The sequence below is a fragment of the Squalius cephalus genome (assembly GCF_949319135.1).
Source record: "Squalius cephalus genome assembly, chromosome: 13".
Lineage (NCBI taxonomy): Eukaryota > Metazoa > Chordata > Actinopteri > Cypriniformes > Leuciscidae > Squalius > Squalius cephalus.
The window spans coordinates 16931224-16957639 of NC_137134.1; the positions used below are offsets into that span (position 1 = coordinate 16931224).

The window sequence follows — 26416 nt, forward strand, 5'->3', positions numbered from 1 at the left end:
TAAAACTATTAGCACGAAAGAAGATCCTTTTCAAGTCTCTAATGATGGATGTCGATGCACTCTTTTGAAACAGCACAAATTTGATGACCATTTAATTTTTTTTTGCCACACATGTGATGAAGAGGCCAGTTTCTATGATGTGTTTCAAGGTTATACTTTTTTTTTCACACCTACAACATTTTTTAAAGTAGTTTAATAGGGGAAACTTTTCAAATAGACCAATCATAAGTTCATTCTTGCAAAAAGTGTCAACACAAGTTGATTTTTTTCAAAATATTGGTCTGTTTTTTTTAGAATCCCAAGCAACCCAGTATAGCAACACTGGCTCGACCAATAGCATGCGTTTGGGGGCGGACCTATCTGTTTGTTTGACCAGTGGCAGATGAGTGGAGTGTTTGGAAACCGGTTTCAAAACATTTGTAATCTTTCTTTTTTTTTGCAATTCTATTTTTCTAAATTCACTTCAGCTTCACAGATATATTTAGGAATACGCAACACAATATATTTCTACCATATTGGTTATCGAACAATATTAGAGGTTTGTTGGATTTTTCTTCTTTAATTTTACATGCTCTTTTTGCCTATTTTTACACTTCGATTAGCTTGATATCATCTTGGTAACATTTTCTTGGTAATCCTTTAAATACATAAGTCATCCCTAGGTATAATCGCAAATTTATGACAATTGAAATCAATAATATTGACCAATCAGATCCCACCGATGCCATTTGGAATTTCTCATAGGTCAACTCTCACCATCTGTTTGACTTTCCTCTACTTTTATAAAAGAAAATGCTTTTAACGTAGGTCTATTTGACACTGATTGCATCATGGGGCGAAACAGTAGGAGGGAAGGGCCACGTTTTCACTTGTGTTTTTCTCAGCAAGTGTTTCAACCTCAGCCCCACTACCCGCCCAAACATTCTGACGTTGTTCGGTGTCGAGACGTTTTGCTTTGGCTCTTGTTCTCGCCACCTGAGACTTCTTAGTGCTTTGTCACATCTGAGCTGTTTGTGCCAAGGCTAAACTTTCATAAACTGCGAGCATTTGTCAGAATGTTTTTTTTACTCTATTCTTTTTTTTCTTATTTACCCCTCCCCCCCTTTCTATCATCAATCTTTCACGGTGGATGGCTGGTTGGCCACAGTCACTGAGCAGTAAAGAGCTTGTCACGGCTTCAGGGAGTACAGCGCAGGGAGTTTGACTGGCCTCTTGGGTCCCGCTCTTCTGCCTGATGGCTATTAGTCACTGCCAATTACCCACAATTCTTTGCAGGGCCACAGACTAAGCGACCTGACGCTCTGCTCAGTCTCACGTCTGTCACGGTGCAATTCGCAATGCCTTCCAACATGTTCGACATCATGGCACGTAATTTGTGTTTACCTCTGGCAGGTTTCCCAAACATTTCCACTGTCTGCCATTGGTTGAGCAAACAGATAGTTCCACCCCCTACTCACTCTATTGGTAATATAAAAAAAAAAATACACAAATGACCAAGACCAATATTCAAATGGCAAGACCAAACCAGTATGCGTTGGTGGTTAGCCGTCATGCATGAGCCCCGCGCTACAGTGTGAAATCATCAGATAGGACCACGATTTTCCTGTGGCAGAACTGGTAAAACCATCGAAGACGGTTTTGGTGCAGTGGCTGTTTGGGGTTTATCGAATTTCAAAGACAATCCAATGTACAGGAGTGGAGAAAGAAAAAAACACGAGTGAATTGATTAAAGTTTCATTTGGCCGTGTTGAATGGCTTCTGTTGTAAATCATTGAGGTTCTTTTATAATGAGAGGTGAATGAAATATTTTAAATCTGCTCGAATGTAAGCTGATTTTCATTCCCCAAAACACACTTGCAATCTGAAAGCAGTCCCCCCAGATCTCTAAACCACCTACATACGTTCATGAACATTTACAGCACTTGGCTCCATCTGTAAAAGTTGTTCTACTTCTAATATGAACATCAAACTTCTACTGTTCCCAAATTATACAGGTTTTGTTCATGTTAATGTAACATCATACATTGAATGCTGTTTTATTTCATTGCCATTTAGAACTGTAAGTGCTGATTTACTGCTCAAGAAACGTTTCTTATTATTATCAATGTTAAACAAACAGTTGTGCTGCTTAATTTTTTTCATGATTATTTGACACATAATTGAATGTTCAAAAGAACAGCTTTTATTTTTATTTCGTAACATTATAAATGTCTCATTGCCAAATAAAAGTGTTAATTTCTTTCAAAATTGACCCGCCTGTAGTGTACAAACTGTTAAAATGTGTTTTCCTCCACACTGTACACACGCATCGCTGAGTTTGTTGTTAGTAACCTCTCTTTAGTCATCTAAAACTCCTCAGTCTTAAACCTTTGTCAATGAAGCATCCATGGATGAACTCCTCGCATAGCAAACCAGACAGCCTAACTCTCTCTCTCTCTCTCTCTCTCTCTCTCTCTCTCTCTCTCTCTCTCTCTCTCTCTCTCTCTCTCTCTCTCTCTCTCTCTCTCTCTCTCTCTCTCTCTCTCTCTCTCTCTCTCTGTCTGTCTGTCTCTATCTGTCTTTTTTTCTGTTCCAGTGGGCACCCCATATTACATGTCTCCCGAGCGAATACACGAAAACGGATATAACTTCAAATCTGACATCTGGTCGCTAGGCTGCCTGCTCTATGAGGTAAGGTATAGAAACCCATCCCATCACTCCCCCTTCCTCCGTTTATACTTCCCAGCCCTCCCTAACTCTCCCTTTCTCTTCTCAAGCTTCTGCCAGCACCGTTCGTCTCCTTTTGTGAGACGCAATCCTACACCTCGCGGTCTGTCATGAAAATAACAATATGGTTTTGTACTCTGAGGTAACTGGCCTCTGCGTAGGATACCTGGAGTATGTTCCCAAGCTGATGAGGAAATTTGAATGACATTTACATGTGTTTTAAATAACATGCAGTGCTCTTGCTATGAAATGATACTGCCTGCTTTGATTATGCTTTAATAGCATGCGCTTCTCGAAGACACAGCGGACCAGGATCCATTAGACTCGGAGCAGCAGTTTTCTCTTCAGCACTTAGTCTAAATTGAAGATGAAGTTGCAAGGGGGTCAACAGTGTTTGGACCTTAAAAAGACACTTCACCCAAAAATAAAAGTTTTGTCATTATTAACTCGCCCTCATTTTGTCCCAAATCCGTATAGCATTCTTTTTCTGAAAAAACATGAAGGGTACATTTTTGAAGAACATTCTTGCCTTTCTTATCAATATAATAGAAGTGAATGTATACTCAACAACATAAAAGTATAATACAAGTCATCCATTTCATCTATTCTAAGGCTTCTTAAGTCTTATGATAAACTTAAATTTAAGTTATTCGTTAATAATCTTGGTCTCCAGTCAGGTTTAGCAATGATTTGATCAATGATTCACAGTTGAAGTTGAGAACCAAATCAGCCTATTTATGAATGAATCATTCATGTATTTTGTGAATTGGACCAATGGATTTATAAAAAAAGATTTGACTCACAAGAATGATTCATTTGTGAATTAGACATCACTACTTCTTGCTTTCGTAAATTAACCAAGAAGAGCTACAATGGTTATTAAGATTTACAGTGTATAACTACAGATTTTGGTCTGTTCAGAAGATTGCAAAGCTTTGGAATTGTGTGAACCATTTCCATGATACTTTAATGTGCTTTTTTGTCATTTTGAATCTTTAAAGGGTTAGTTCACCCAAAAATGAAAATTTTGTCAGTAATTACTCACCCTCATGTTGTTCCAAACCCGTAAGACTTTCGTTCATCTTGGGAACACAAATTAAGATATTTTTGATGAAATCTGAGAGCTGGATCAGTCCTCCATAGGCTTCTATGTTACTGAAACTTGCTGGCCCAGAAAAGTTAGTAAAGACAATGTTTAAAATAGTCCAAGTGACTACAGTGGCTCAACCATAAGTTTATCAAGCGACAAGAATACTTTTTGTGCGAAAAAAACAAACAAAAATAACGACTTTATTCAACTCTTCATTTTCTTCTGTGTGGGCCTCTGAGTGGGCCTCTGAGTGAGTTGACGTAGTGTAACAGCACAGCGCTTCTGGGTTGTACGTCAGAACGTATAGGCTCACTATTGACTGACGCTTGTCATGTGTGTGATACTTTGATTTAGATTACAATTCATTTAGATAAACAATTAATTGATTATTTTTTAAATGCTTTGATAGCAGTGGTTCTCAAACGTTTTGACGAGACAATATTCCAAGGCCCTCCTGTCTAGATTGATGTGTACCTCTGGTACTTCTTTAGTAATAAAAATATATAAACTATAAAATATATAAAACTATTTTATAGGATTCTTAAATTACTTGTCCTGTAATGTATCTTAGGCAAACTATTTCAGACTGTAACTGGTTTCATTATTTCAAAAAAAGCAGCCTGTATATTCTTCAGAAATTCTCCTTTTGTGCTCAATGAAAGAAAGTATGTCTTTTGAAATGACTTGAAGGCGAGTAAATAAGAAATAATTAACATTTTCAGGGGAACTATCCTTTTAAACATCAGATCTTGCGAAATTCCGATCCCTGTTAAAAAGTGGGCATTTTTTGTTTTTTTGGCTCTGGTTTCATTGTAACCAGGTGACTGGGGCCACCTGGAATGGATAGCAGCAATCCATAAATGACACGATGCTCGATCCCGTGGGATGCACTGGCTACCGAAAACTGGTGTATAAACACGCAGGCAGGCGCAAATTCACACTCGCACAGTGTGGAAATAGATGCATTGTTAGTCCGGTACCCGTTCTATCCCTTCAATCCCCTGAGTGTGTTTTTTCTCCACTTCGTCTTTTTGCCTCTTTTTTTGGGGGGTGGGGGGGGGGGGAGCTAACCAGTAGCTACACCTCCCAAAATGCCTGGGGCTGAAAAACAACCATCTGAGTTCACCGCTGCTTGGAGACAGTGTTTCTTGGCACTAATTAGTCTCCCATAATGCACCAGGCCCATCAGTGTGATCAGTCCGTCCTGCTTCGCAGTGGCCATGGGTCAGCCAAGTGCAGGGAGAAGGCAAACGGGTTACAGTTGTGATCTCTTAAGCTTCTGTTAAAGCCAGGTCCAGGCTCAGCCTCGAACAGATCGGGGCTGTTGCCCCATGGTATACGAAGACTTTCATCTTGTCCCACTTCCAGCAGTTCACGTGACCTGAAGGGGGCGGGGAGCTGGGAGGTGATGAATTGACATCTGTTTGAGTGACAGATCTGATGATCGGCAAACCCGTCGGCAGTTGCTGTGATGTTACTTTAAAGCAGTTTTTTTTTAGAACAATGACTTTGGAGTCTTTTTTCGTTATCATGAAGTTTTCATTTGATCATCTTTTTACTATTTACTAATTGGAGAAAAATTTAATTTACTTTTATATCTTCTTTAATTGTATATATTGCATTTTATATACATTGCATTTTAATAATAAGAACAATTTAAGAAATATTTTATAATCAAATTACATTTCTTTCAACATTTCAATTTTTGTAATTGATTATTCAAATTTTGAGAGTTGAGAGTTGAATCACATTTTACAACCTGAACTAATCTAACAAGTTTGTTAAATCTTAATAAGCTATGAAGCAGGTTTTTTGTGATGTCAGGATAGCTGTATCTCTTTTTTTCTTTTTCTTTTTTTTTGCTTTAATTTTTGCCTTTACGTACAGTAAGGAGACTTTCTGAACATTTTAATAATTTATGAAATTAGTGTTTTCTGAGTCAGTGTCAGCTGCAAAAGTTGATGATGCTGACTCGTCATCTCTGCAGCATAGTGGTTTAACAACGTAACATTTCATAAGGTTGTTTTCGATTTGAATTGTTCATTTTAAAGTAGAAACTTCAAGCTTTCGATAGACATATTTGTTATGTCTGTGAGGCAAGTATACGCTAAGTTTCGGTTCATTTTTGTGACTTACTCCAGAAAGCAGTTCCCGGAGTCTGAGACGGCAGAAAGCGCATCTGTTTTTTCTTTATTTTTCAACACCTCAACTTCTGTTGTTATTGTGAGTTTGTTCAAATAAAAGTAGACTCTTTACAGTTTGGAATTTGAAATATTACTCTTATCTATATGATCAGAAATTATGGAGCATTTTAAGTTCTTTTTGCGGTTATCGGGAAAAAATGCAAGTGATCTCCGCACCCTTGGATATGGACCAAATAATGCCTTTATCTAGGTTAATATTAGAGTGAGCTGCCATGTAAAGTCACTAACGTTAGGCTACTACTTGCATGTTTCAAATAATAAGCCATATTTGAGGTTGATGAATGATAGGCGAACATTTGGATTTCCTGCCCGGCATACCACATGGACCAGCCTTGTTAACGATCTGTCCGTTATGGACTGCGTGACTTTGCCACTTCCTGTGGAGTTTTTTTTCTGCAGCTAACTGACTAATTAAAATTTGTTCGACTAAGTCTCTTCTTGTCGACTAATGTTTAGTGGACTATTAGGGGGCAAGCCTGGTAGTTTTTGAATAATTTCATAAAGATGGGACAAAAAGATATTGCATCATATCATTAACCCAGGTACTCTACATATAGGCCCATAAATTGTGTCCAGTTTTATAATTTATTTTGGTGTGTGTGTGTAAACATTGTCTTAGTAGACAATTGAAAGCTATCTGCTGTGTTCCATTGCAGTGCTGAACTGCTGAATTGTTAATTTGCAGACTTGTGCCATCTTCCATTGATCCTCATTGATCTATTTTGTGTGAAAGGCCTATATGTGTGCATGTAATTCCTTTATTCTGAGAGCATGAATCTTTTAGTCGATCTGTTATGGAGGATTCGAGGGGGGTGAGGGGTGGTGGAAGCCGTTGAGGTTGCGAGACCTCGATTGAAAATCATCAATATCTGTGCATTGTATTCCTCCATATGCATCTGCTATTCTGTTTGATGCCGACGCACTTGGTTGGAGCTCATTTGGTCAGCTGATGTTGCTTGCCGGCCATCCTGTGATGAATAGGTGGGGTTCAGGACGAGGCCAGAGTTGGGGTTGACTCCCAAATGGCCTTCACGGCAGACGGGACACGTTCTCCCCATGGCGCATCAGTCAATAGCATTGCACTGTACACCACGGTCCATCTGCATTATTGACAGCTCTGCAATATGGAGAAAATGTGTGGTTTTGTGGTTGGTGGAAGAATTGAGGGTCATTTGATCTGTTTGGGTGTTAGTTGGGTAATATTTTGGCTATTCAAAAAAAGTAGCCAATAAAGGTTTTTAGTGGACTGGACGCTAGCTACTATTAAACTTTATACCAAGTTTTTGCAGTCCTTCTCTTCAATTACTTCCCGAATAGGTCAACAGTTAGCTGGCTCTGTTGCCGATAAGAACGAATATTTTGTATTTTTAGCATCATGTTTTGCAATTAATAGCATTTGCAATACAAATATATACATATGCAAACAGGTAACGCAGCTAGTTAAACTTTATTGTAACTGGTTAAAGACAGGTTATTAAAGCTGCTGTCCGTAACTTTTTAATAAACAGAACTGTATGCATCTTGCGGAAGAACATTGTAGCCGGAGCTACTTCTCTCTGTTTATGTCTATGACGAGTCACGCAGGTACTGTGCTGCTCCGCAGCGGTGCCGACTCGAACCAGTCTAAAATAGTCTGAATATAAACACTTATTATAGGTGGACCGTAGTGATTCAGAATAAGACAAAAGCATGATTTGGAAAATGGATTCATGATGTACTCGCTTATATAATTTTTGTACATTTTGAACACAAAAAAGTTACCGACTGCAGCTTTAAGCTAAGATACCATTTTGCTACAGTTTGGTGGAAATTCTTGAATGAATCACTGTTAAGTAAACAATTTTTTCTCTTTCATTTAAGTATTTAATATTTATGGATATTTTGAATTAGCTTTAATCTTAAAAATGTTCAGTTTTCTCTTTAATTTTAGTTTTAGTTTCACTTTTTCTGGCGTCCCTTTCTAGATTTGAATATGCAAATTGTAATAAAATAAGACTTGTTTCTTTTAATGAATCATTTGGATGAATCAATCAGTGACCAAATCTTTTGGTGAAAAGATTCTAATGATTTTATTATCTGAGATTAACCATAATCCTCACCACTACCGTTCAATGATTTCACCTTTCAGTTGACTCCAATTTAACCTTGAATCAGACCACAAATTTTCTACATATTCCTCCCCCCAACCATCAAGACCATTTCCTGTGGCTATATTAGCTTATGATCTCCTAACCCATCCTTGGAGCACTCGTGCAATTGGTTTTGGTGTTGGGTTTTATGATGCTGAAAATGAAAGGATCGTCTCAAGCTACCCCGATGGCCCTCTCTGTGTCCTTGCCGTTTCCGCCCTGCACCATCTCCACTCTCTATTAAAGACAGACCGAGTTCATATTTGTAGATCTCTGCACTTACGGTCTGGCTCGGCCTTTTGAAGTCCTCTTAAAACTCATCTTAATAGCCGTTCTCGAAGGTGTTTCAGATTTATGTTGGCATAAATAAGAGGCAGAGACCATTGCATCTCCCTTCATCGCAAAAACACAAGGCCAGTTTTCCTGCTCCAGGTTTTACAATTAAAACTGTGAAGTCACATCTTCATTTACGACCATGTGTTTTGAGTAGAACATCGGAGATGAGAACCGAATCTGCCAAGTGACGTTAAGCGTTAAAAGTAAGCAGATTAGCATGCACATGGTGCAAGAGGAGTGTTGAATTTTTGATATGTAAAGCTAATGATATTCTTTCATTAAATAAGAATGCTTAGTCCGTAGTTGGCGGGATGCAGCATAGCACTTCGTTTTCAGAGCTCATGAAGTTTATATATTCAAGTATTTTTGCAGATTTTTTTGGGAAGTGTTATCCCACACCTGAATAGTAAACATCCATCAAGACGTTTGAGCTAATTAAACCCTCCCCGAATCCTATTCAAATATAGATTACCCAGTATACCTTGGTGTCTTCTCACCACATATCTCAGATTTTAATTTGATAGCTTAGTGAATTAATTTGCCCCAACCGTGTACAGCTGCAGAATACTCATGTTCTTTAAAGGCGCTTTGAGAGAGCAGCGTACGTGAACGCCAGCATCTCAGAAGAACTCTTGACATTCTGATGAGCAGCCGCACCCATGTTTTGCTAATGATGCATAAAACCAAGAAGCGTTGCACACTCATTCAGCAAATTTACAAACAAAACGTGTCAAACTTTTCTTCTCGGAGTGATCGCGCTACTAAAAGGAGAGGTGATTTTTCACTTCTCATTTGTTCAAGAGGAAAACCCTGAGAACTTAAACATCATTGTGTGTGTAGGTTAGGCGTTTGTACAAGTCAGTTTGTGGCGTCAGACGGGGACTTTTCAAGTAGCAGAATATGGATTCATATTTAATTGTGTTCCTTCCTTATGCCTGCACTTCCATTTGATTAATATATCATTAAAAAGAGTGCGAGAAGGATGAGCAACATGAAATAATGATGCTTTTCTCACACTTGAACACAGTCTTTTCATATGCTACGCCCTCCTCCATGGCTCCTTTGAGCCAGGACCTTCTCTAGGAGTTTAATTGGCATGCAAAGAATTCAACAAGGTACAGAGATCAATAATAAAACAATGGTCTCCTTGACTGAGACATTCTCTCTGAATTCTGATACGATAAGCTAGTATTTATTTTCATGTTATGGCTGATATGCGATCAAAGGCTGACATTAAAATTGGATACTATTTTGTCAAAATAAATATAAAAAATAAAACCGTACAAACTGAAATCGATCATTTGAAATGTTGCAAGTGAATTTAGGCATCAGGACATGATGACTTATGGTTTGAAAAATGGATATTTACGCTGATTTGCTAAAGTTACATTTACTTACTCTTCACTTTCACTTAATCTGAATATAAATGAAAAAAGTTTAAATGAGCATACACAATTAAAAATCCATTTTTGACCAATATGATAAAAAAAAAAATATATATATATATATATATATATATATATATATATATATATGGGTACTAGTATGTATGTGTGCTTAGGTAAAATGCTCCAAGCTATTAAAAAAAGTATATAGAAACATTTTATGCAATCACAGTAGACCTAAATCCAATGCTGTAATCAACACTTGTTGAAATGGTAGCAGCCGTAATCAGAGTTGTTTATATTTTGATTGATTGCATTTGCTTTGTCAGCTTGATTTGATGCGCCATTGGGAATTTCGGAATGGAAATTCTTAACGCAAGTTCACTTTGCAGTCTCCACGCTACAACAATGGGTGAGATATTTGAGGTTAACTCTGTAGTGTATTGAGTTTCACTAAATAAAGGAACTATCGTCGCAAGCCAGGGTGGTCAGGTTGTATTAAGGTAGGAATTAGAAAAGAGTCTGTTTTTGTCTTCCTGTCTGGGTGGCCATATGTGGTTATGTCTGTCTTAGTTCTTTTCGGTTCCTGCTGTTGTGATATTTTGAGCATCTATCTATGTGTGTGTGTGTTTCTGTGCAGGCATGGCTCTTTTTTTTTTGTATGTGTCGAGTGTGTATTTGTGTCAGCGCAACCACCATGTTGGTGGTTGAGATTCTGTTTAAGTATGTTCCTCTAAGCTTTGGTGTCTGTGTGTGCAAGTTTTCCCCCTCTTTTGTGTGTGCATGTGAGTGTGTAAACGTGTGTGTCTTTCGCCACCGTGCACCGGTAGCCGAAGCCCCGCAGACAGACAGCAGGCCAGCGTGGTGCGGGGTGGACTCCTCTGGAATACCAATGAGGGGAGCTGCTGGGCTCCGGGGGTCAGGGAGCAAGTCAATCATCTTGCCCATCGCCTGGGCGCCCCGAATCAAATTAGCCTGAAAAATTCAGGGGCCGGGAGCACGGGGCGAGCAGCTGTCAGGGCCAAGAGCGCCCAGGCACTAATGAACCAGATGAATAGTGCAAAAACTCCAAAATAAAAACAGGACAGTTGACATTTTTCATCTGTCAGAAGCGGAAGATGCATGAAAATATGGTGGTCCTTGTTTAACCCTTTGCTGGCTACAGCTGCTACTTGCCCCTGACCCCCCTCTGCGGCCACACTTCCACAGGTAGGCACACCGCATGTAAACAGTCTAAGCCGCGGCTGCGTTTTCATCTCGCTAAATGCCGTTCTACGGTCCTGCACATCGCAATTATCTTGAGGAACTCTTCGCAAGAGTGGCGGCTCACTAGCAAAACAGATGTTGCTATGAAATGACACTATAGGTATATCATCTTGAGTCTGTATAAGAAAAAAAAAACACCTACCCTTTTGCTGTGAATAATTTTTTTCACTGGAAAAACACACCAAATGCAGTCTGGTCAAAACACACTCATTCACATAGCCCATTACTGTCACATACATACATTTCCATCCCCATAACTGATGGAGGAACAAGAAGGACATGCATTTTTCTTCAAAAATCAAGTTTTGGCCCCATTATTTTCATCATACCTATCTGGGAAAAAAGCATGTCTAAGTTTACCTGACTAATTTATCCATTTACTTCGTTATCCATTTTTAATTTAATCGAAGACAAGGCTTGGATTAAGCCAGGATTAGGCCTTATTTCAATTAGGACATTTTAGTAACTTTTATAAACATGCCTTAAAAAAAATCCTCTCTGGTGTGCATCAGTGCAAGTTGCTTTCAGTTAAAACATGCATTTTAGTCTGGAACTAGGCTTAAGGCTTGTCTTTGAAACTAGGCATAAATGTCTGGGCAGTTTAGTCAAAATTTTTGTCACAATTTCATCATGCTTCATAATGGTTAAATAAAAATATATATATTTGCATTTCATCAGAATTATTGCACTTTCACATATAAGCACAAATCAAGAGAATGTCAGCTCATATGCATGGTTTATGTTACATCATCTAGTTTTCTTTTATTTATTATAGGCTATTTATCATATGAATTAACACACTTTCTACATTACTGGTAAAACAAGAAACTTCTCTTCAAAATTTAAACAGTGAAATTCCTAATAGTAATTCCAATAATTCCAAATTACATTCATGTTTTTCTATTAAAACATGGCAGATTTAGGCAGATGGCAGATTTAGTCACAGCAAACAGTGCAAGCGGCTCAGAACACAGACTGACTGGGTGATACTATTATTTAAGCATAATATCTCAAATGGAGATCCCTAAATGTTTGTCAGTGTTTTCAGATCATTGGCACTTCTTCACAGTGTGGAGAGAGTGCGTGTACATTTTGTACAAAAAAAGATGATACAAAATATTACAGGCTGTTTTTAACAAGCCTCTACGAGCTTTCATGTTTATGGATGCCATATTGCAAAGATCAAGTAAAATGCGGACAGAAAATGCTTCTTTTTAAGAGAAAAACTCTGATTGGGGGATTTAAAACCTTGACATCTGGCAACCGCAAACATGAAAACTCGTAATATTTTGTATCCACTTGCAACCAAAAATTGATGCACCTCTTGATGGAAATAACATCACAACATTTATTTCCATTAAGAGGTGCATACATTTTTTGGTCAATCTCTTGTATTGTCAATGAAAGAATCCAGCACTCTGTAAAGTGTCCTCCAGCACATCCCAAAGACTTTCAATGAGTATAAGATCTGGACTCAGAGGTGCCATTTCATGTGTGAAAATGATTATTCATGCTCCTTCCCAACCATTCTTTCACAATTTGAGCCTGATGAATCTTGACATTGTCATCCTGGAATATAGCCATGATGTTTCTTCCTACATGGTTGTTTAAGAAATGAAAAGCTTCACACTCCATCAATTAGGGTTAGAAGAACTGTTGCCAAATATACACTAAACAAAATTATAAACGCAACACTTTTGTTTTTGCCCCCATTTTTCATGAGCTGAACTCAAAGATCTAAGACTTTTTCTATGTACACAAAAGGCCTATTTCTCTCAAATATTGTTCAAAAATCTGCCTAAATCTGTGTTAGTGAGCACTTCTCCTTTGCCGAGATAATCCATCCACCTCACAGGTGTGGCATATCAAGATGCTGATTAGACAGCATGATTATTGCACAGGTGTGCCTTAGGCTGGCCACAATAAAAGGCCGCTCTAAAATGTGCAGTTTTATCACACAGCACAATGCCACAGATGTTGCAAGTTTTGAGGGAGCGTGCAATTGGCATGCTGACTGCAGGAATGTCCACCAGAGCTGTTGCCCGTGAATTGAATGTTCATTTCTCTACCATAAGCTGTCTCCAAAGGCATTTCAGAGAATTTGGCAGTACATAGCATCTTTGTTCAGTGTATAACATGCTAGAAACACAATAATCAATGCAATAATTATCCAGTCATAGACTCTTAAGCATTTGACATTTAAATCCAGCAACTTTACAGCGACTTTTTTTTTTTCCCCTAGACAGTGAATATACACACACACAAACAAATGAGTCCATTTACAAACAAATAAATAAATAACTTGTAAAAATAGAAGTTCATCTGTCGAGTCTTGATGGAAGGCAGTACCTGGATGTAAAACATTCAGATGACATGACATTTTTGTTTGTTCATCTCTTTCTGCTTTAGCAAAGTCGTGCATATACCAAAATGCTTTTTTCTTTAGTTATAGAAGTCACTTTAGTTACAGAATTCAATTGTCACTGTTGTTTATATGTCACTTAATCATAATTTTGCTGCCGTGTAAATGCAGGTATGGAGACTTGGGGGTGGTTTCTTTGGATTTGTTCAAACAACACCTGAGCATTTTTTTGGTGACTTTTGCTCTGACACATTTAGTTTGAAGTACTGTATGAAGTACTTGTTGTGTAAGAATGGTACATGTTAAAGAAACATCCCAGTCCTCCCAGTTCCTGCACTGCCAGTGATTAGAGAGGGACTCCCCCTTCCTCCGGCCCTCCCTTTCCCGTTTTGTGTGGAGCGGTGATGAAACCGGCTCTGCTCCATGAGTTCTGCCCCTCCGCGCTCCTCTCCTCCGCTCCTCCTCTGACAGCCCAAACCGCCGTTTCGCCTCGCTCGATCACACCCCCCAACACCCCCACCTCCGTTAACTCGCTCGCCGTTTCCTCTCTGTCCTTCTATGTCAATTTAATTGAGTTCTCGTCCAGTGTGCTTTGCGGTGTAGTGGTTTCGTGCGAGTACTGTGTGGCTTGCATGCTTGGCATCTGGAAAGCTTCTTTTTTTTTTTTTTTTTTTTTTTGTTGTTTTGCATGGGGCTGTTTTTGCCAGTCTGCTTTTGCAGTATCATAATCTCATAACGTCATCAAAGCATCACATTCCTGGCTGAGCGGGATTGCACAGCTCCAGGCTAACAGGATGCACTGCATCCATCTTTTCCGTACCACTAGGATTGATGCCCCAAAAACTGTGACATCAACATTGTTTTTCATCTTCTACATTCATTTCACAAAACATCTACTGAAATGCTATCATCCTTTTTAAAAGCTTTGTTTTTGCATTTTATTTTTTCGTGTTGTTATGGTTTCTTGGGACAGGACATCCATCATTTTCCTTGCTAAGTGTATCAGGCCAGATACATAAAGCTAATTAGCCATGAGTTGGCGAATGTGGTTTGGAAGTGTTGAGTAAATGGATGCGTTTAGTTTTTTGTTCTTTTGAAGATACATGCCACCTGTGGCGTGATTGTTTTTATTGTTTTTACTTTATTGCCCAAATTTATCTGTTTCGGCTTTCAGTCTTTAAAATATCTTTGTTTGTGTTCAACAGAACAAAGTCATTAAGGTTTAGAATGACACAAGGGCAAGTAAACCGTTTATTTTTTTGGTGAACTACTTCGTTAACAAGTCAAAAATACAACTTTGAGCAAAAATTAAATGAAAAGTTCAAGTTAAATGAGCTAGTAAAATGCTCAGAGTAAGCCCATTTGTCTCCACACACATCAGTTGAATTTGATATTAATGTAGCAATAAGCTAAACATCCTACAGCTTAACTATATTATTATATATATTAAAGTTATGAACTATATTGTTCTAAGTGCACTCTTAAAAATAAAGTTTCCAAAAGGATGTTTTGCAGTGATGCCACAGAAGAACCATTTTGGTTCCTTGAAGAACCTTCCAGTGAACAGTTCTTGAAAGAACCATGTTTGATCTTAAGAACCTATTCTGCAATGGAAAGGTTCCACACTCTTAAAAATAAAGATTTTCAGCGATGCCATAGAACTGATAGAAGAACCATATTGTGAAGAACATTTTATTAATCTTAAAGAAACTTTTTCCTCAATAAAGAACCTCTTGTGCAGTGGAAAGGATCTATGGATGTTAAATGTTCTTCATGGAACCATCAATGCCCATTAAGAAGCTTTACTTTTAAGATTGTAAGAATGTTTAATGTACTTAATATCGTTAATGCAACGCACAACATCTCGAGAGTGACATGATACATGCTCTATAGACTTGACTCTTAGCTTTTTGACATCTTGAGCAAACAGATGGCAGTTGTCTGCTGCCATCTGTGACGTGGGACACCATAGTCTCTTCCTCAGACAGTCAGCCTTTGCTTGATGAAGATTTAGTGTGCATTGCAGGCATGAGAGATATGGGTACCTGCATTGGAGTAAATGAATTACTCAACCTCCAGGTGTGAACTGAAAATATAAGTAAATGTTGTTGTTGTTTTTATTCATAGGAATGCATTTTCACTACTTGTACCTTTTTTTTAATGAATTGAATTAAAATGATCATGATATGAACCTTGCCAAATTGCAAGTTCAAAAAAAGAACTTGTCACCCATTTTTTTAAGCTAGCAGGACATCTGAAACCTTCTCTCTAAATGTTACATTTCTTTTCTTCTCACTTAGATGGCTGCCTTGCAGAGTCCATTCTACGGGGACAAAATGAACCTCTACTCGCTGTGTAAAAAGATCGAGCAGTGTGACTACCCCCCACTACCGTCTGACCATTACTCTGAAGAGGTATGTTTCAAGCTCAAAGAATTGCACATGCAGATTTCCCCACATTGACCAAGTTGCTTTGTCTGAAAGTGACTTCCGTGTGAGCTGTGCTTCATACATCGCTACACTATTGACAATAGGCAATTACCTTTTTGGCCTAGGAAATTTTGTCGAAATTGTCGAAATTTTGCTAATGTGGCCGAACCTTAATAGTTGTGTCAATCTCACTAATGGCTAATCACTAACATGACGTGACTTTACTGGAGTGCCGAATTGCAGAGCTCGTGCAAACAAATCCATGTTGCTGTAATCGGATGCTTTTCTTATGCTTTATTTTAAAAATGCTTAAATTTCTCAGCAGTGTGGGCGTGGTCGGATATTCGCTACCAGTATATCGCTGATCACTTATTTCGAACTTCGTTTTACTCCTAAAGAAAGAACGAAAAATTACTTTGTTGTGAGTATATCAGGGCCTTAAGAGCTTATTTACAAGAGAAGTTGTTGTGGAACACACATTGGACCCCATTGACTTTCATTGCATGTACAAAATACATTTTTCAAAAGTCAAATGGGTTTGGAACAACATTAGGGTGAGTAAATGATGACCAAATAATCAGAACGATCTCTTTTAGTTACTCCCCATACTTGTGAACAGCATGTTCAATACTGGTCCATCAAGCAGTCCATCACCAAAACAGCATGTGAATTTCCAGCATGGAAAGCCGGTCTTTCCACGTAACATGCCGGCACTCTCTGATGTCAACCATTGGAGAACCCACAAAATCCTCCGATAGATCCGGCACGTCCGACCAAAGCTGCCATTATTATTATTTACAAGCCTGGCACGACTCTTCCTCCATTCAGCACTTCCTTCAGCTTTCCAGTGCTGCAGGAAGGTCTGCCTCCCTCCCTGTCTACATGTAAACAATGCTCCTGAAGGCGAAAGGCAAAAAAGTGTCAGCCGCTCATCTTTGGTGTGTCATTTACCGTCTCTTGTATCTCACCTGACAGACAGCCCCCCTTAAAACGGGTGGGGGGGGGGGGGGGGGCGCGACCATCGAACCCCCCGCGTTTCTCTCGTGCAAAAGCATGAATATTTTACATATCTGCATCCTTACTCGCCCCAACTGCCGCCGCCTCCTATTTCTTCTCCACTAATTCTCAGACTGTCTGCATTTGCATTTCACATGCCGGGCTGATTAGGAGACGCCGCGCCATGCAACAGCAGCCAGGCCCCGGCAAGAGAGGCGGTTGCCATGGCGATCTGACACAGGGGCATCTTCTTTCCTTCCGCTTTTTTTCCCCCCCTTTCCCCCACTTTTAATGATGCTGCTGCTGCTTCTGCTTGCCTGGGCTTAGTTTACTTCTCAGCGCAGCATCACGACTATCATTCCCGTCCCTCACTGGCGGGGACTGTATGTTTGTGTACTTCTTTTATGTGTAGAATGTTTGTAGCAGAGAATTAACAAACATTCGCAGGGCCAGAGGGCTTCTTGCTGGAAGTTACATTGCTTGGAGCCTTTCCCTCGGCTTTCCTGTTCTCTGAGCTCTGTTCTCTGAAACACTTGCCATTTTTGTCAATCATCTTGTTTGTCTTAAACCAATGACTAATACAGGAATCCAGACTCCAACTAAAACTGTTGCAAATATATTTATTATTATTATTATTAAGAATTTATGAAAAATGTATTAAAAAAAGTATGCTTTAGCGAGTCAAAAAAAAAAAATGTTTATATATGTATGGATGTTTATATATATATATATATATAATTTTTTCCCCATTGAAAAGTTGGGGTTTGTCTGGTGCTTTGTATTATTGATCTGTATTATGAATTAACATCTTATATTTTCATCTTTTTTTTTTTTTTTTTCCCACAAGCTGAGAAAACTGGTAGATATGTGCATCAACCCCGACCCAGAGAAAAGACCTGACATCACCTACGTATACAGCATCGCCAAACACATGCAAGCCTTGACGATCGCAAACTGAGTTTGCTTACCTGATTCCTCTTGCTTCTACTTTGAAGACCTTAATCTGGCCCACCAATGTCATTTAAAGCTTGTTTTGCTCCATCGTAATGAAACCTGGCATCTTTCAGTACAAAACATACAATGTAAGGCACAAAGCACGGCCTTTGGTATACCAAAACAACATAAAAAAGACAAAAAATGACCATGACCTTTTAATATAGCTCTCCAAAGAAGAAAATAGAAAATTAAGCAGTGTTCTAAAAACTGGTTTGACTTGATTTTTGCTCGTTTCGATGCTGGTACAGTGCGATGATTGTGTATATACCTTCATTTTTTTCTGTTACCGCATTAGCATGAAATCTGATATGCTTTTCACAATCCCATAACACCCTTCCAAGAACTTTTTTTATGAGAAAAACATCCCTATAAAAAGAGAATGAAAATTCCCCTTAAAAAGCAACTTTGTTGCATTAAAACATTTAGGAGGTTTGTCGTTCTATTTAAAGAGCGTGATATCATAGTGGTATTTGTCACAATTTTTATGGGCTAAATTACTAGTCCATATCTAAACCTCAGCAGTCTGTACTTGCATCTTGCTGTGATGCCAGAAAAACATGCACTCAGTCCCAAGTAATGTTTTATTTCCTCGCCGTCCCTACCGCACCTAAAACATGTTTATTGCGATTCTTCTTGGTATTTGAGGTCTTAGACCTTTTGTGGTTTTAAATTGCATTAAATAAATCATTGATAATGACAATACGGTGCATTTGCGTTATCGTATAACGCATTCAGCATGAGGTCCGTTTTAAAAAGGAAATTATTCCCAGTATCCGCACCTTTACGGCTGATACTTGAACTTTAATAAATGTTTAATGCAAAGGTCTCTCTTGCAATGCAGTAACTTATAAATATTCACACATTCTCTATGCCTTCATAGTGCCTTGCTCTGAAAAGAAATCAGTGCCTTTCTTCCTGTAAACCAAAAGTTTTTTTTTAAGAGATTGGCTCTAATTACATCATTCAATTGGTTTACATGCAACACATCCTGAAAGAGGTACGTTTACAAATGACTTTTTACAATGAGTCCGTTTGGCCTTGTACAATTCCACTATGTTCACGCAAACTTTGACCTCTTCCAGACTATAATCTATGTGCTCATGTGCTGCTTTCCAGAATGTGGCTTGTGATCTTTGCAAACTCGGTCTAATATGAGTTACACAAGCGTATGAAGTTATAATATACAGACAGCAGCTATTATGCGGCACCTTTTGCAGACAGTATGATTTGCTGTGATAGTACCAAGTATAAAATGGTATGTTTTTTGTAACTTTAATCGAGAGCATTTTTAGTGTTTACCCTTTCTTTTTCTTTTTTTTTTTTATGTATTTTGCAATAATCACCTTTTTTTTCTTTCGCCTTATGTTAACACGATAACAGATTATGCTTGTTGCCTTATAGATAATAGTATGTATTTATCTCAACAAGGCACTCAAAGCCTTCTCCAGCGAGATCTGGATCCTTTACCACGGTAAAGCACACATGAATCGGACGCTCACGGTCTGTACTCTACTTTCACCCAAATCGTTTGGGAGCGACAGGCAACTTTTTATTTATTTGTCTTTTTTTGACTGTTTATTTGAACGTTTAACATTCAAGATGCACATTAATTCTTTGTATGCTAATTGAAATGGAAAAAATAAATAAAATGAAATGACTTAAACCATTTACTCTGGTGTTTTTGATTATTTATTAAAGTTTGATATCCGTTTAGCATTCTCCAAATTAGCATAACATTGAAACTGTTTCACTTTTTAACTATAAAACTCTTATTTGTGCTGCTTTTCAGAGTGTTTTTAATTGCACATGCCAATCAATCCCCAAAGCGTCGCCCACTCGTATTTGCTTGTGTTCATTTGTATTGTTTTAGCGACTGTCTCCGCTTAGCCCCGAGCTTTATTAGCTGGCAGTGTGTCGCGCCCGTGCCCCAGGGTCCACGTCCGGCTTATTCCCTCCAGGAAAGACATCGACAAGGGGACTATTTCCTCTCATTCTAATGAATTCCTCAAGGAAAGCGGTTCAATTTTATCACTGGAAATTGCTCCCTTGAAACTGCCAGAACAACGAAAACAAACTTCAGTAAACACCACAATTGATATCTGGATTGTTGTTTCCAACCTCGTGCAAGCTGCTATCTTTACCCAGACTGGTCCAATGTCGATATTAGTTATGAAAAAGGGCTTTTTTTATTTGTTGTCTGTGCACTTAGTGTTCATTTTGATATTGGAAAACAGATGCAGGTATCCATCTAGTGGTGACACAGTCTAACTGCATAACAGACTGACACTAACCTGCATGGAACCTTCTGTTGTACAGCTCACATATGTCTGTACCGCTTTTAGCTCAATATGAGCAGTGGAATTAAAGAGCAAACATGAGTATGATTCTACCCTGCTGGGTCCAATTTTCTTTATTTAAATAGTTTTATTCAACAAGGATTCATTAAAATTGTGTGAGTAGTGAGAGTAAAGACATTGATTTTCAACATTGATGATCAGAAATGTTTCTTGATCATCAAATCAGCATATTAGTGTGATTTCTGAAGGATCATGTGACACTGAAGACTGGAGTAATGATGCTGAAAATACAGCTTTGATCACAGGAATAAATGACGTTTTACTATATATTCACATGGACAACAGCTATTTTAGATTGTAATAATATTTCACAATATTACTGTATTTTTGATTAAATAAATGCAGCTTTTTTGAGGATAAGAGACTTCTTTCAAAATCTTACCGAACCCAAACTTTCAAATAGTACTGTAAATGTATTTTAGTTACACTCTATTTACTATTTAACCATATTTAAATGGCTAAATATTAGTCTTTTTCTTTTAGAGTTTAACTTGCTCAGATGCCAATTTATGACTGAGTCCATTTTTTTTTTCTTCTTCAATGAATTTGTTGATTAGGTTCTCAAATCTATGTTAGCAAAATGATTCAAAAGTAACTGGAAAGATCATTAAAAAGTTCTGCTAATTTAGTGGTAGCATGATGTATTTCCTAACGTCCAACAATTGCATCAGTCAGTCTGAAGAAATTGAGATTTTTTTTTTTTTTTTTTTTTTTTTTGGTTCGCTGTTCGCAAAACATGTTCCAAAGTAGTGTAGACCTGTTATTGAACAGTATGCTAGTTGTTACCCACTGATCCGTTTTACACTTTGTCGGCAGACTGCACAGACACTGAGAGATGTCACTACAGAAGCCGAACTGACTCAGATGTTTTTACCTTTTGCACCAAGGCCAAATATATTCTCTTTCCTTAAGATCCAGGTGCTTGGTTCAGCTCTCTATATCTGTCTGTTGCCAGAGGGACCAGCACTTGTAACGTGTCCCTTCTGCATTGGCAGCAGATTCAGCTGCTGGCAGCATTTTCATAGATTTTTTTTTTTTTCTTTTTCTGTATTTCGGCAAGAGAAACGTGCCGTTTCTCTTTAGGTCTGGTTCTTGAGGCGAGTTTCGCCTCTTTCACGCCGTTTGAAGTGGCCGGGAAGCTGACGCTTTATTGGCCGATTGTGTGGTCAGCAGAGAGTGTCAGCTTTTGAGCCAAACTTTGTCCAAGTTTGGAGCTGTGAGTGCAGCAGGGACAACAAACAAGTCCTAATCGGGGCAAAAAAAAACAAGTAGACAATGTTCGTTTCCCCCAGTGGACACGCATGGAGGAAAAATAGCTTGCGCATCTCAGGATTTTTTTCTTTTCTTTTTTTTTTTTTCTTTATTGAAAGGATTTGTGCTTTGAAACATGAAATGTCAATAGCATGCAGGTTTGAAATAGCTTGTGGCGCATGCTTGGCAACTTTAAACCAATTAGTTTGTGAGGGGAAGAGAATTATCAAGGGATGATCCCCAAACATCCACCATTCAAACCGTTGCTGTTTTTTTTTTTTTTTTTTTTTTAAATGTATTATTATTATTATTATTTGAAAAGTTTTCTCCAAAATGCTATGTCTGGCAATATCTTAGAACTGCGGTTTCTAAGGAAAAAAAGAACAACAGCGAGTAAACTCTGCCTTATGTATTGTTAATGATTCTGTTTTTACTTTCCTTTTGTTCTTTATTGGGTCATTCTACAAAACGCGTTCCCTCATACATGCGTGGTAAAATGACTTTAACAATGAATATCTGATTCCAGCTTTTATTGTGTTACCATAGACAGTTTTCAACATGGATTAACAAAAATATATTTTTTCTTTTTTTTGGAGTCTCTTCCCACCCCTTTGTTTTTAACTTCACTTTGCTATTTTGGCAAATATGCACATATTTATGAAAAATAAAGATGTGTTTATAAAAGCTAACATTTTTGTCTTTTTTATTACATAATTGTAACATTTTGATTGACAAAATGTATTATTTAAAGAAGTTAATCGTCAACCCTGTTAACATTTTATTTTTTAATTTTTTTTTTTTTGTCATAATGAAATCGTCGTCCTTAAAAACTTCAGTTACTGAAACGTATGTTTCTGCTTTTTTGGTCTTTTTATGTTATGCTGTTTTGTTTGTGCTTTGAGGATAATCTTAACATGTCAACTAGGGGTGGGAGTCGCCAGAGGCTCTACAATACGATATTATTACGATACTTAAGCCTCGATACAATAGACCTTATTCAGAGCAGTGCCATGACAGGTATGAAAGCGAGTCTGTGAGAGATATGACGTGTTTTCAGTGGCATTTGCTGTAAATAGCTGTATAAAGCTCCCAGATCACTTATAATTTTCCACAGCTCATGTTGTCTGGAGTTTTTTTGTCTACTGAAACTCCTTGGAAAGATATTTTTGCAGTGTTTCGTCAGCAGGACAATCCAAAAACGCATTAAATTACTGTACATCCCACTAAAGAGATGCATGTCTATCCCTGATAGCCTCACTTTCATTCCCGTTAAAAATCAAAGATGGCGCCGCTGTAAATAAGGTCTATATTGCAATTTGAAACATTTTGCGATTATGCTGAGTATTGTGATACATTGCGATTTATTACCTTTTTTCAACTGCAAATGTCCCCAAAGGAAAACTTTCTCCATATATATTTAGTAGATAAAGATAAAGTCTGGTCATTTCACATCTATATATCCATCTTCTCCTTCCCTTTCTTGTTCAATATTTTGTAATAGAAATTAAAGGTGACAAATAAAAATGTTTTTGTGCATTTCAGTGTTTTCACACTCAATTCAGTGTATTTGTTTTTACAATAAATATTGTTTTAAGCAGTTTTACAAAAAACACCCTAACAAGTCAAAGGTGACATTGTTCAGTTATGAAATGTAATTATGTGCTGAATCGTATTTATACTGTTGTCATAGGAAAATACATCAATTTGCCATTAACAGCATATAACTTGGGCGCAAGATGGTGCTATGTAGTTATTTTCGTTGTGAAATAGCCTACACAAAGACAGTTTGATTTCAGTAGAGTATATAACCAGTGTCACCTACCGTATGTAACAGGTGAGCTCTCAGGTAATCATTATGCAGGCTGTTTTAACTATCCTTCTTCACCCTGGAAATTAACATGAAAATACTGTATCAAGACTTGGCATATTAATAAAAAAATATTTTTTTAAAAAATGTCTATATATGGGTAAATAATTTATAATTAACACAACACAACATTCTGTAAAAACATAAGAATTGTCCATTTTGATTTTATGGTGACTCTAACAAGACGCAATGCGTTAACTTAATGTTTAAAATCATACCAAAATTTACAATAAAAAATCATGCCAAAACAAATAGGCCTGTTGTTTTCATTACTTACATTTACAGATCACAGTAATCTGACAATGAACTGGCTGTTTTATGCATACGATGCACAAATAAGCACATACAATACTGTTGTCCATGTACTCCATGTATTATGTTTTTTTTTTTTTTCCCAGAGGAAGCATGGGGAAATACATGGTCATCTGTGGTGAACCTTAACAAAGTTAAAAAAGGCTACCCTCTGAGCAGGACCTATAAACATTTGAAAAGCATCTCCTGGTATATTCAGATCTTGTTGCCCGGCCAAGGAAGCATCTCTAGAAATTTTTGGGGTTTTTCACAAGCCAACTATTGGAAACAAATGCTAGGTTGAGGTTTCAAAAGAAATCTGATCCAGAGAGTGTCTTTACAGGTGGTTTTTACCCACAGCTGCTTTGAATTCTGAAGCCTTTCCAACCAAAATGTCACATCCCATCCTGTTGCCTCCCTCCATCAAGCTGCGAATGAGAAAAAAAAAGTAAATAGACTTGCTTGAGTAAGCATGAAAAGAGAGAATGTTTGCCATTATTTTCTTTTTGGACTCCAATCTGGAGTGTAAAGTAATTAAAATCACTCAGAGTCTAAAAAAAAATAAAAAATTAACAAGAGAAACAGGGTTCATCCTGTAAGTTGTACGTAAATAGTAATGGTGCATCATTGATGTTGTGTTGTTTTTTTGTTTGTTTTTTAATGCAAATTAAGTCTGCAATACTGATCATACGTGTTTGGCTATTTCGGTTTCATTCAGGCTTATAATACTTTTTTAAATCACTGTAGTCATTCTCACAGTTTTATCAGACTGCGTATGCTCTAGTTGGAAAACACAAGAAAATTTGAAAGTAATTAATCAATTAATGTTAATTTTGTTTTAGTTCTAGTTTTTGTCTTGATGAAGATATCCTCTAAATTGAATTCAACCTGGGTTAAAAACATTGTATTTGTCTACCTCCTTAATCAAGGACCTGAAATAATTTTTTTCCTCATTGTTTTGTTTGCATTCTTTAAGGCAGGGTTCACCAATCTCGGTCCTGGAGGGCCGCTGTCCTGCAGAGTTTAGCTCCAACCCCAATTAAACACACCTGAACCAGCTCATCAAGGTCTCACTAGGCATACTAGAAACTTCCAAACAGGTGTGTTGGAGCTGGTTGGAGCTAAACTCTGCAGGACAGCGGCCCTCCAGGACCGAGATTGGTGAACCCTGCTTTAAGGGATTTAAATAATTTGCATTTATGTTGATTTTGAATTAAGGACAATCTTGTCTGGATAGGTTCAAACTTTATGATATATGAGCTTGGTGTAACAAACAAGATGTTATGCAGAATGATTATGGAAAACTTATTGTGCTGCCATGTCATAAACATGTCAGATGTGATAATGTGATATTCTCTTTCAAGTGTTATTACCCTAACTGCTATGACATGAGTCCTGCTCCTTTTGAAAGGTTTGGAGTTTCGTACAGAAAAACTCATTTAAGCCAGCGCATTTGCTCGTTGCCTCATATCCTGTGGAATGGCAGATCGCTCCTGGATGCCAACCACTACGACCGAATCCTTTAGACTGCGTTCGCCTACACATTAGAGCCCTTTGGACTCGGGCTCCCACCGTTTTCCAGTGCTGTAATGTTGTGCAGGTCCCTAGTAAATCAAAAACGCTACCAGATGCAGGCGTCCTCTGAGCTTTTGCCTCCCCAACCTCACTGAATGAAATGCTCTGTTTTGGAGCCTTGATTTACGCGGCGAGCGTGCGACCACAGGCATTCCTGCATAAACCTGTGGCCTCGCTGCACACTGAAGCAAAAGCCCACGTCTGCCTGTACGTTCCCACGCTTTCCTCTGTACTGCATGCCAGCGGAGGCTGTACCGCTGGTCTCCGGTCATTACGAGAAGAAAGACACGCAGGGAAGGCTGAAATTGTCAGCAGAGTCGCTGCCGAGATGCTTTTCATTTTCTGATGACCTTGTGTGTCCTTCGTTTAGAAGAAAACGGCTTTGAAATCGCATCTACATCACATTCAACGTGGTTTAGAGTTGACGTCAATGCAGCTGGAGATAGCTGAAGTTTGTACAACGTTTTCCAGAACAAAATTACTTTGTGTGTATGCCATCACAAGCAACAGCAATAGACTATATATATATTTAGAGGTGAAACATCTGTTTTGGACAAATTCCTTTGCCCGGAGAGAATAGAGTGAGCTGTTGTCGGCTCTATTTGTTGACAGCTTTTAACGCAAGAGAAGACTTCCTGTGTTTTAAAAAGTGGTTTGCTCTGACAGCAACGAGGCAACAAAGTGGCATGACCTGCCGCATCTGTGAAAACACCTAATTTCTCTCTTCTAAATGACAAGTATTGCATATCTATCATGAGTGGGGGGCATCCTGTCGGATTACTCTTGACGCGGGCTTCTATCAGGATGAGGCTTAGCCCCACCTCCATGTGGCAGGGCCAAAAAAGTGTGAGGATGCCGGCCTGGAGTTCTCTCGGCGATAAACAAGTAGACAGCATTCATTTTGAGGGAGAACGGCAAGGGAAACGGTTGCGTGAGGATGGAGCTGCCTTTTCCTGACAAACTGCTCGGTGTGTTCTTTTTCCTACTCTTGCTGAGTTTTTTTTTTTTTTTTTTTTTTCTCCAAACAACACCTGTCACGCTGTTACTGTAAAGTCCAATTAACACAGTCGTCCTAGCCGCCCTCCTTCCCTCCCCTGCTTCTTCTCTACCTGTTCTTGTCAGCCAGAGCTCAGGCTTTGTCTTAAGACCAGCCCACCTGGAATAAGGATAACAATA

The 26416-nt window shown here is 38.3% G+C and overlaps 1 protein-coding gene across 1 annotated transcript in view; it reads left to right on the forward strand.

Annotated features, from left to right (window-relative positions):
* nek7 (NIMA-related kinase 7) overlaps positions 1 to 19562 on the forward strand; it is a 67011-nt gene extending 47449 nt beyond the window's left edge. The window contains exons 8-10 of the mRNA XM_079891264.1: positions 2576 to 2670; positions 15779 to 15892; positions 17751 to 19562. Of these exons, the coding sequence (XP_079747390.1) occupies positions 2576 to 2670; positions 15779 to 15892; positions 17751 to 17861 (320 nt within the window). The 3' untranslated portion in view covers positions 17862 to 19562. The remainder of the gene's footprint in view (positions 1 to 2575; positions 2671 to 15778; positions 15893 to 17750) is intronic.
* The last annotated feature ends 6854 nt before the right edge of the window (positions 19563 to 26416 follow it).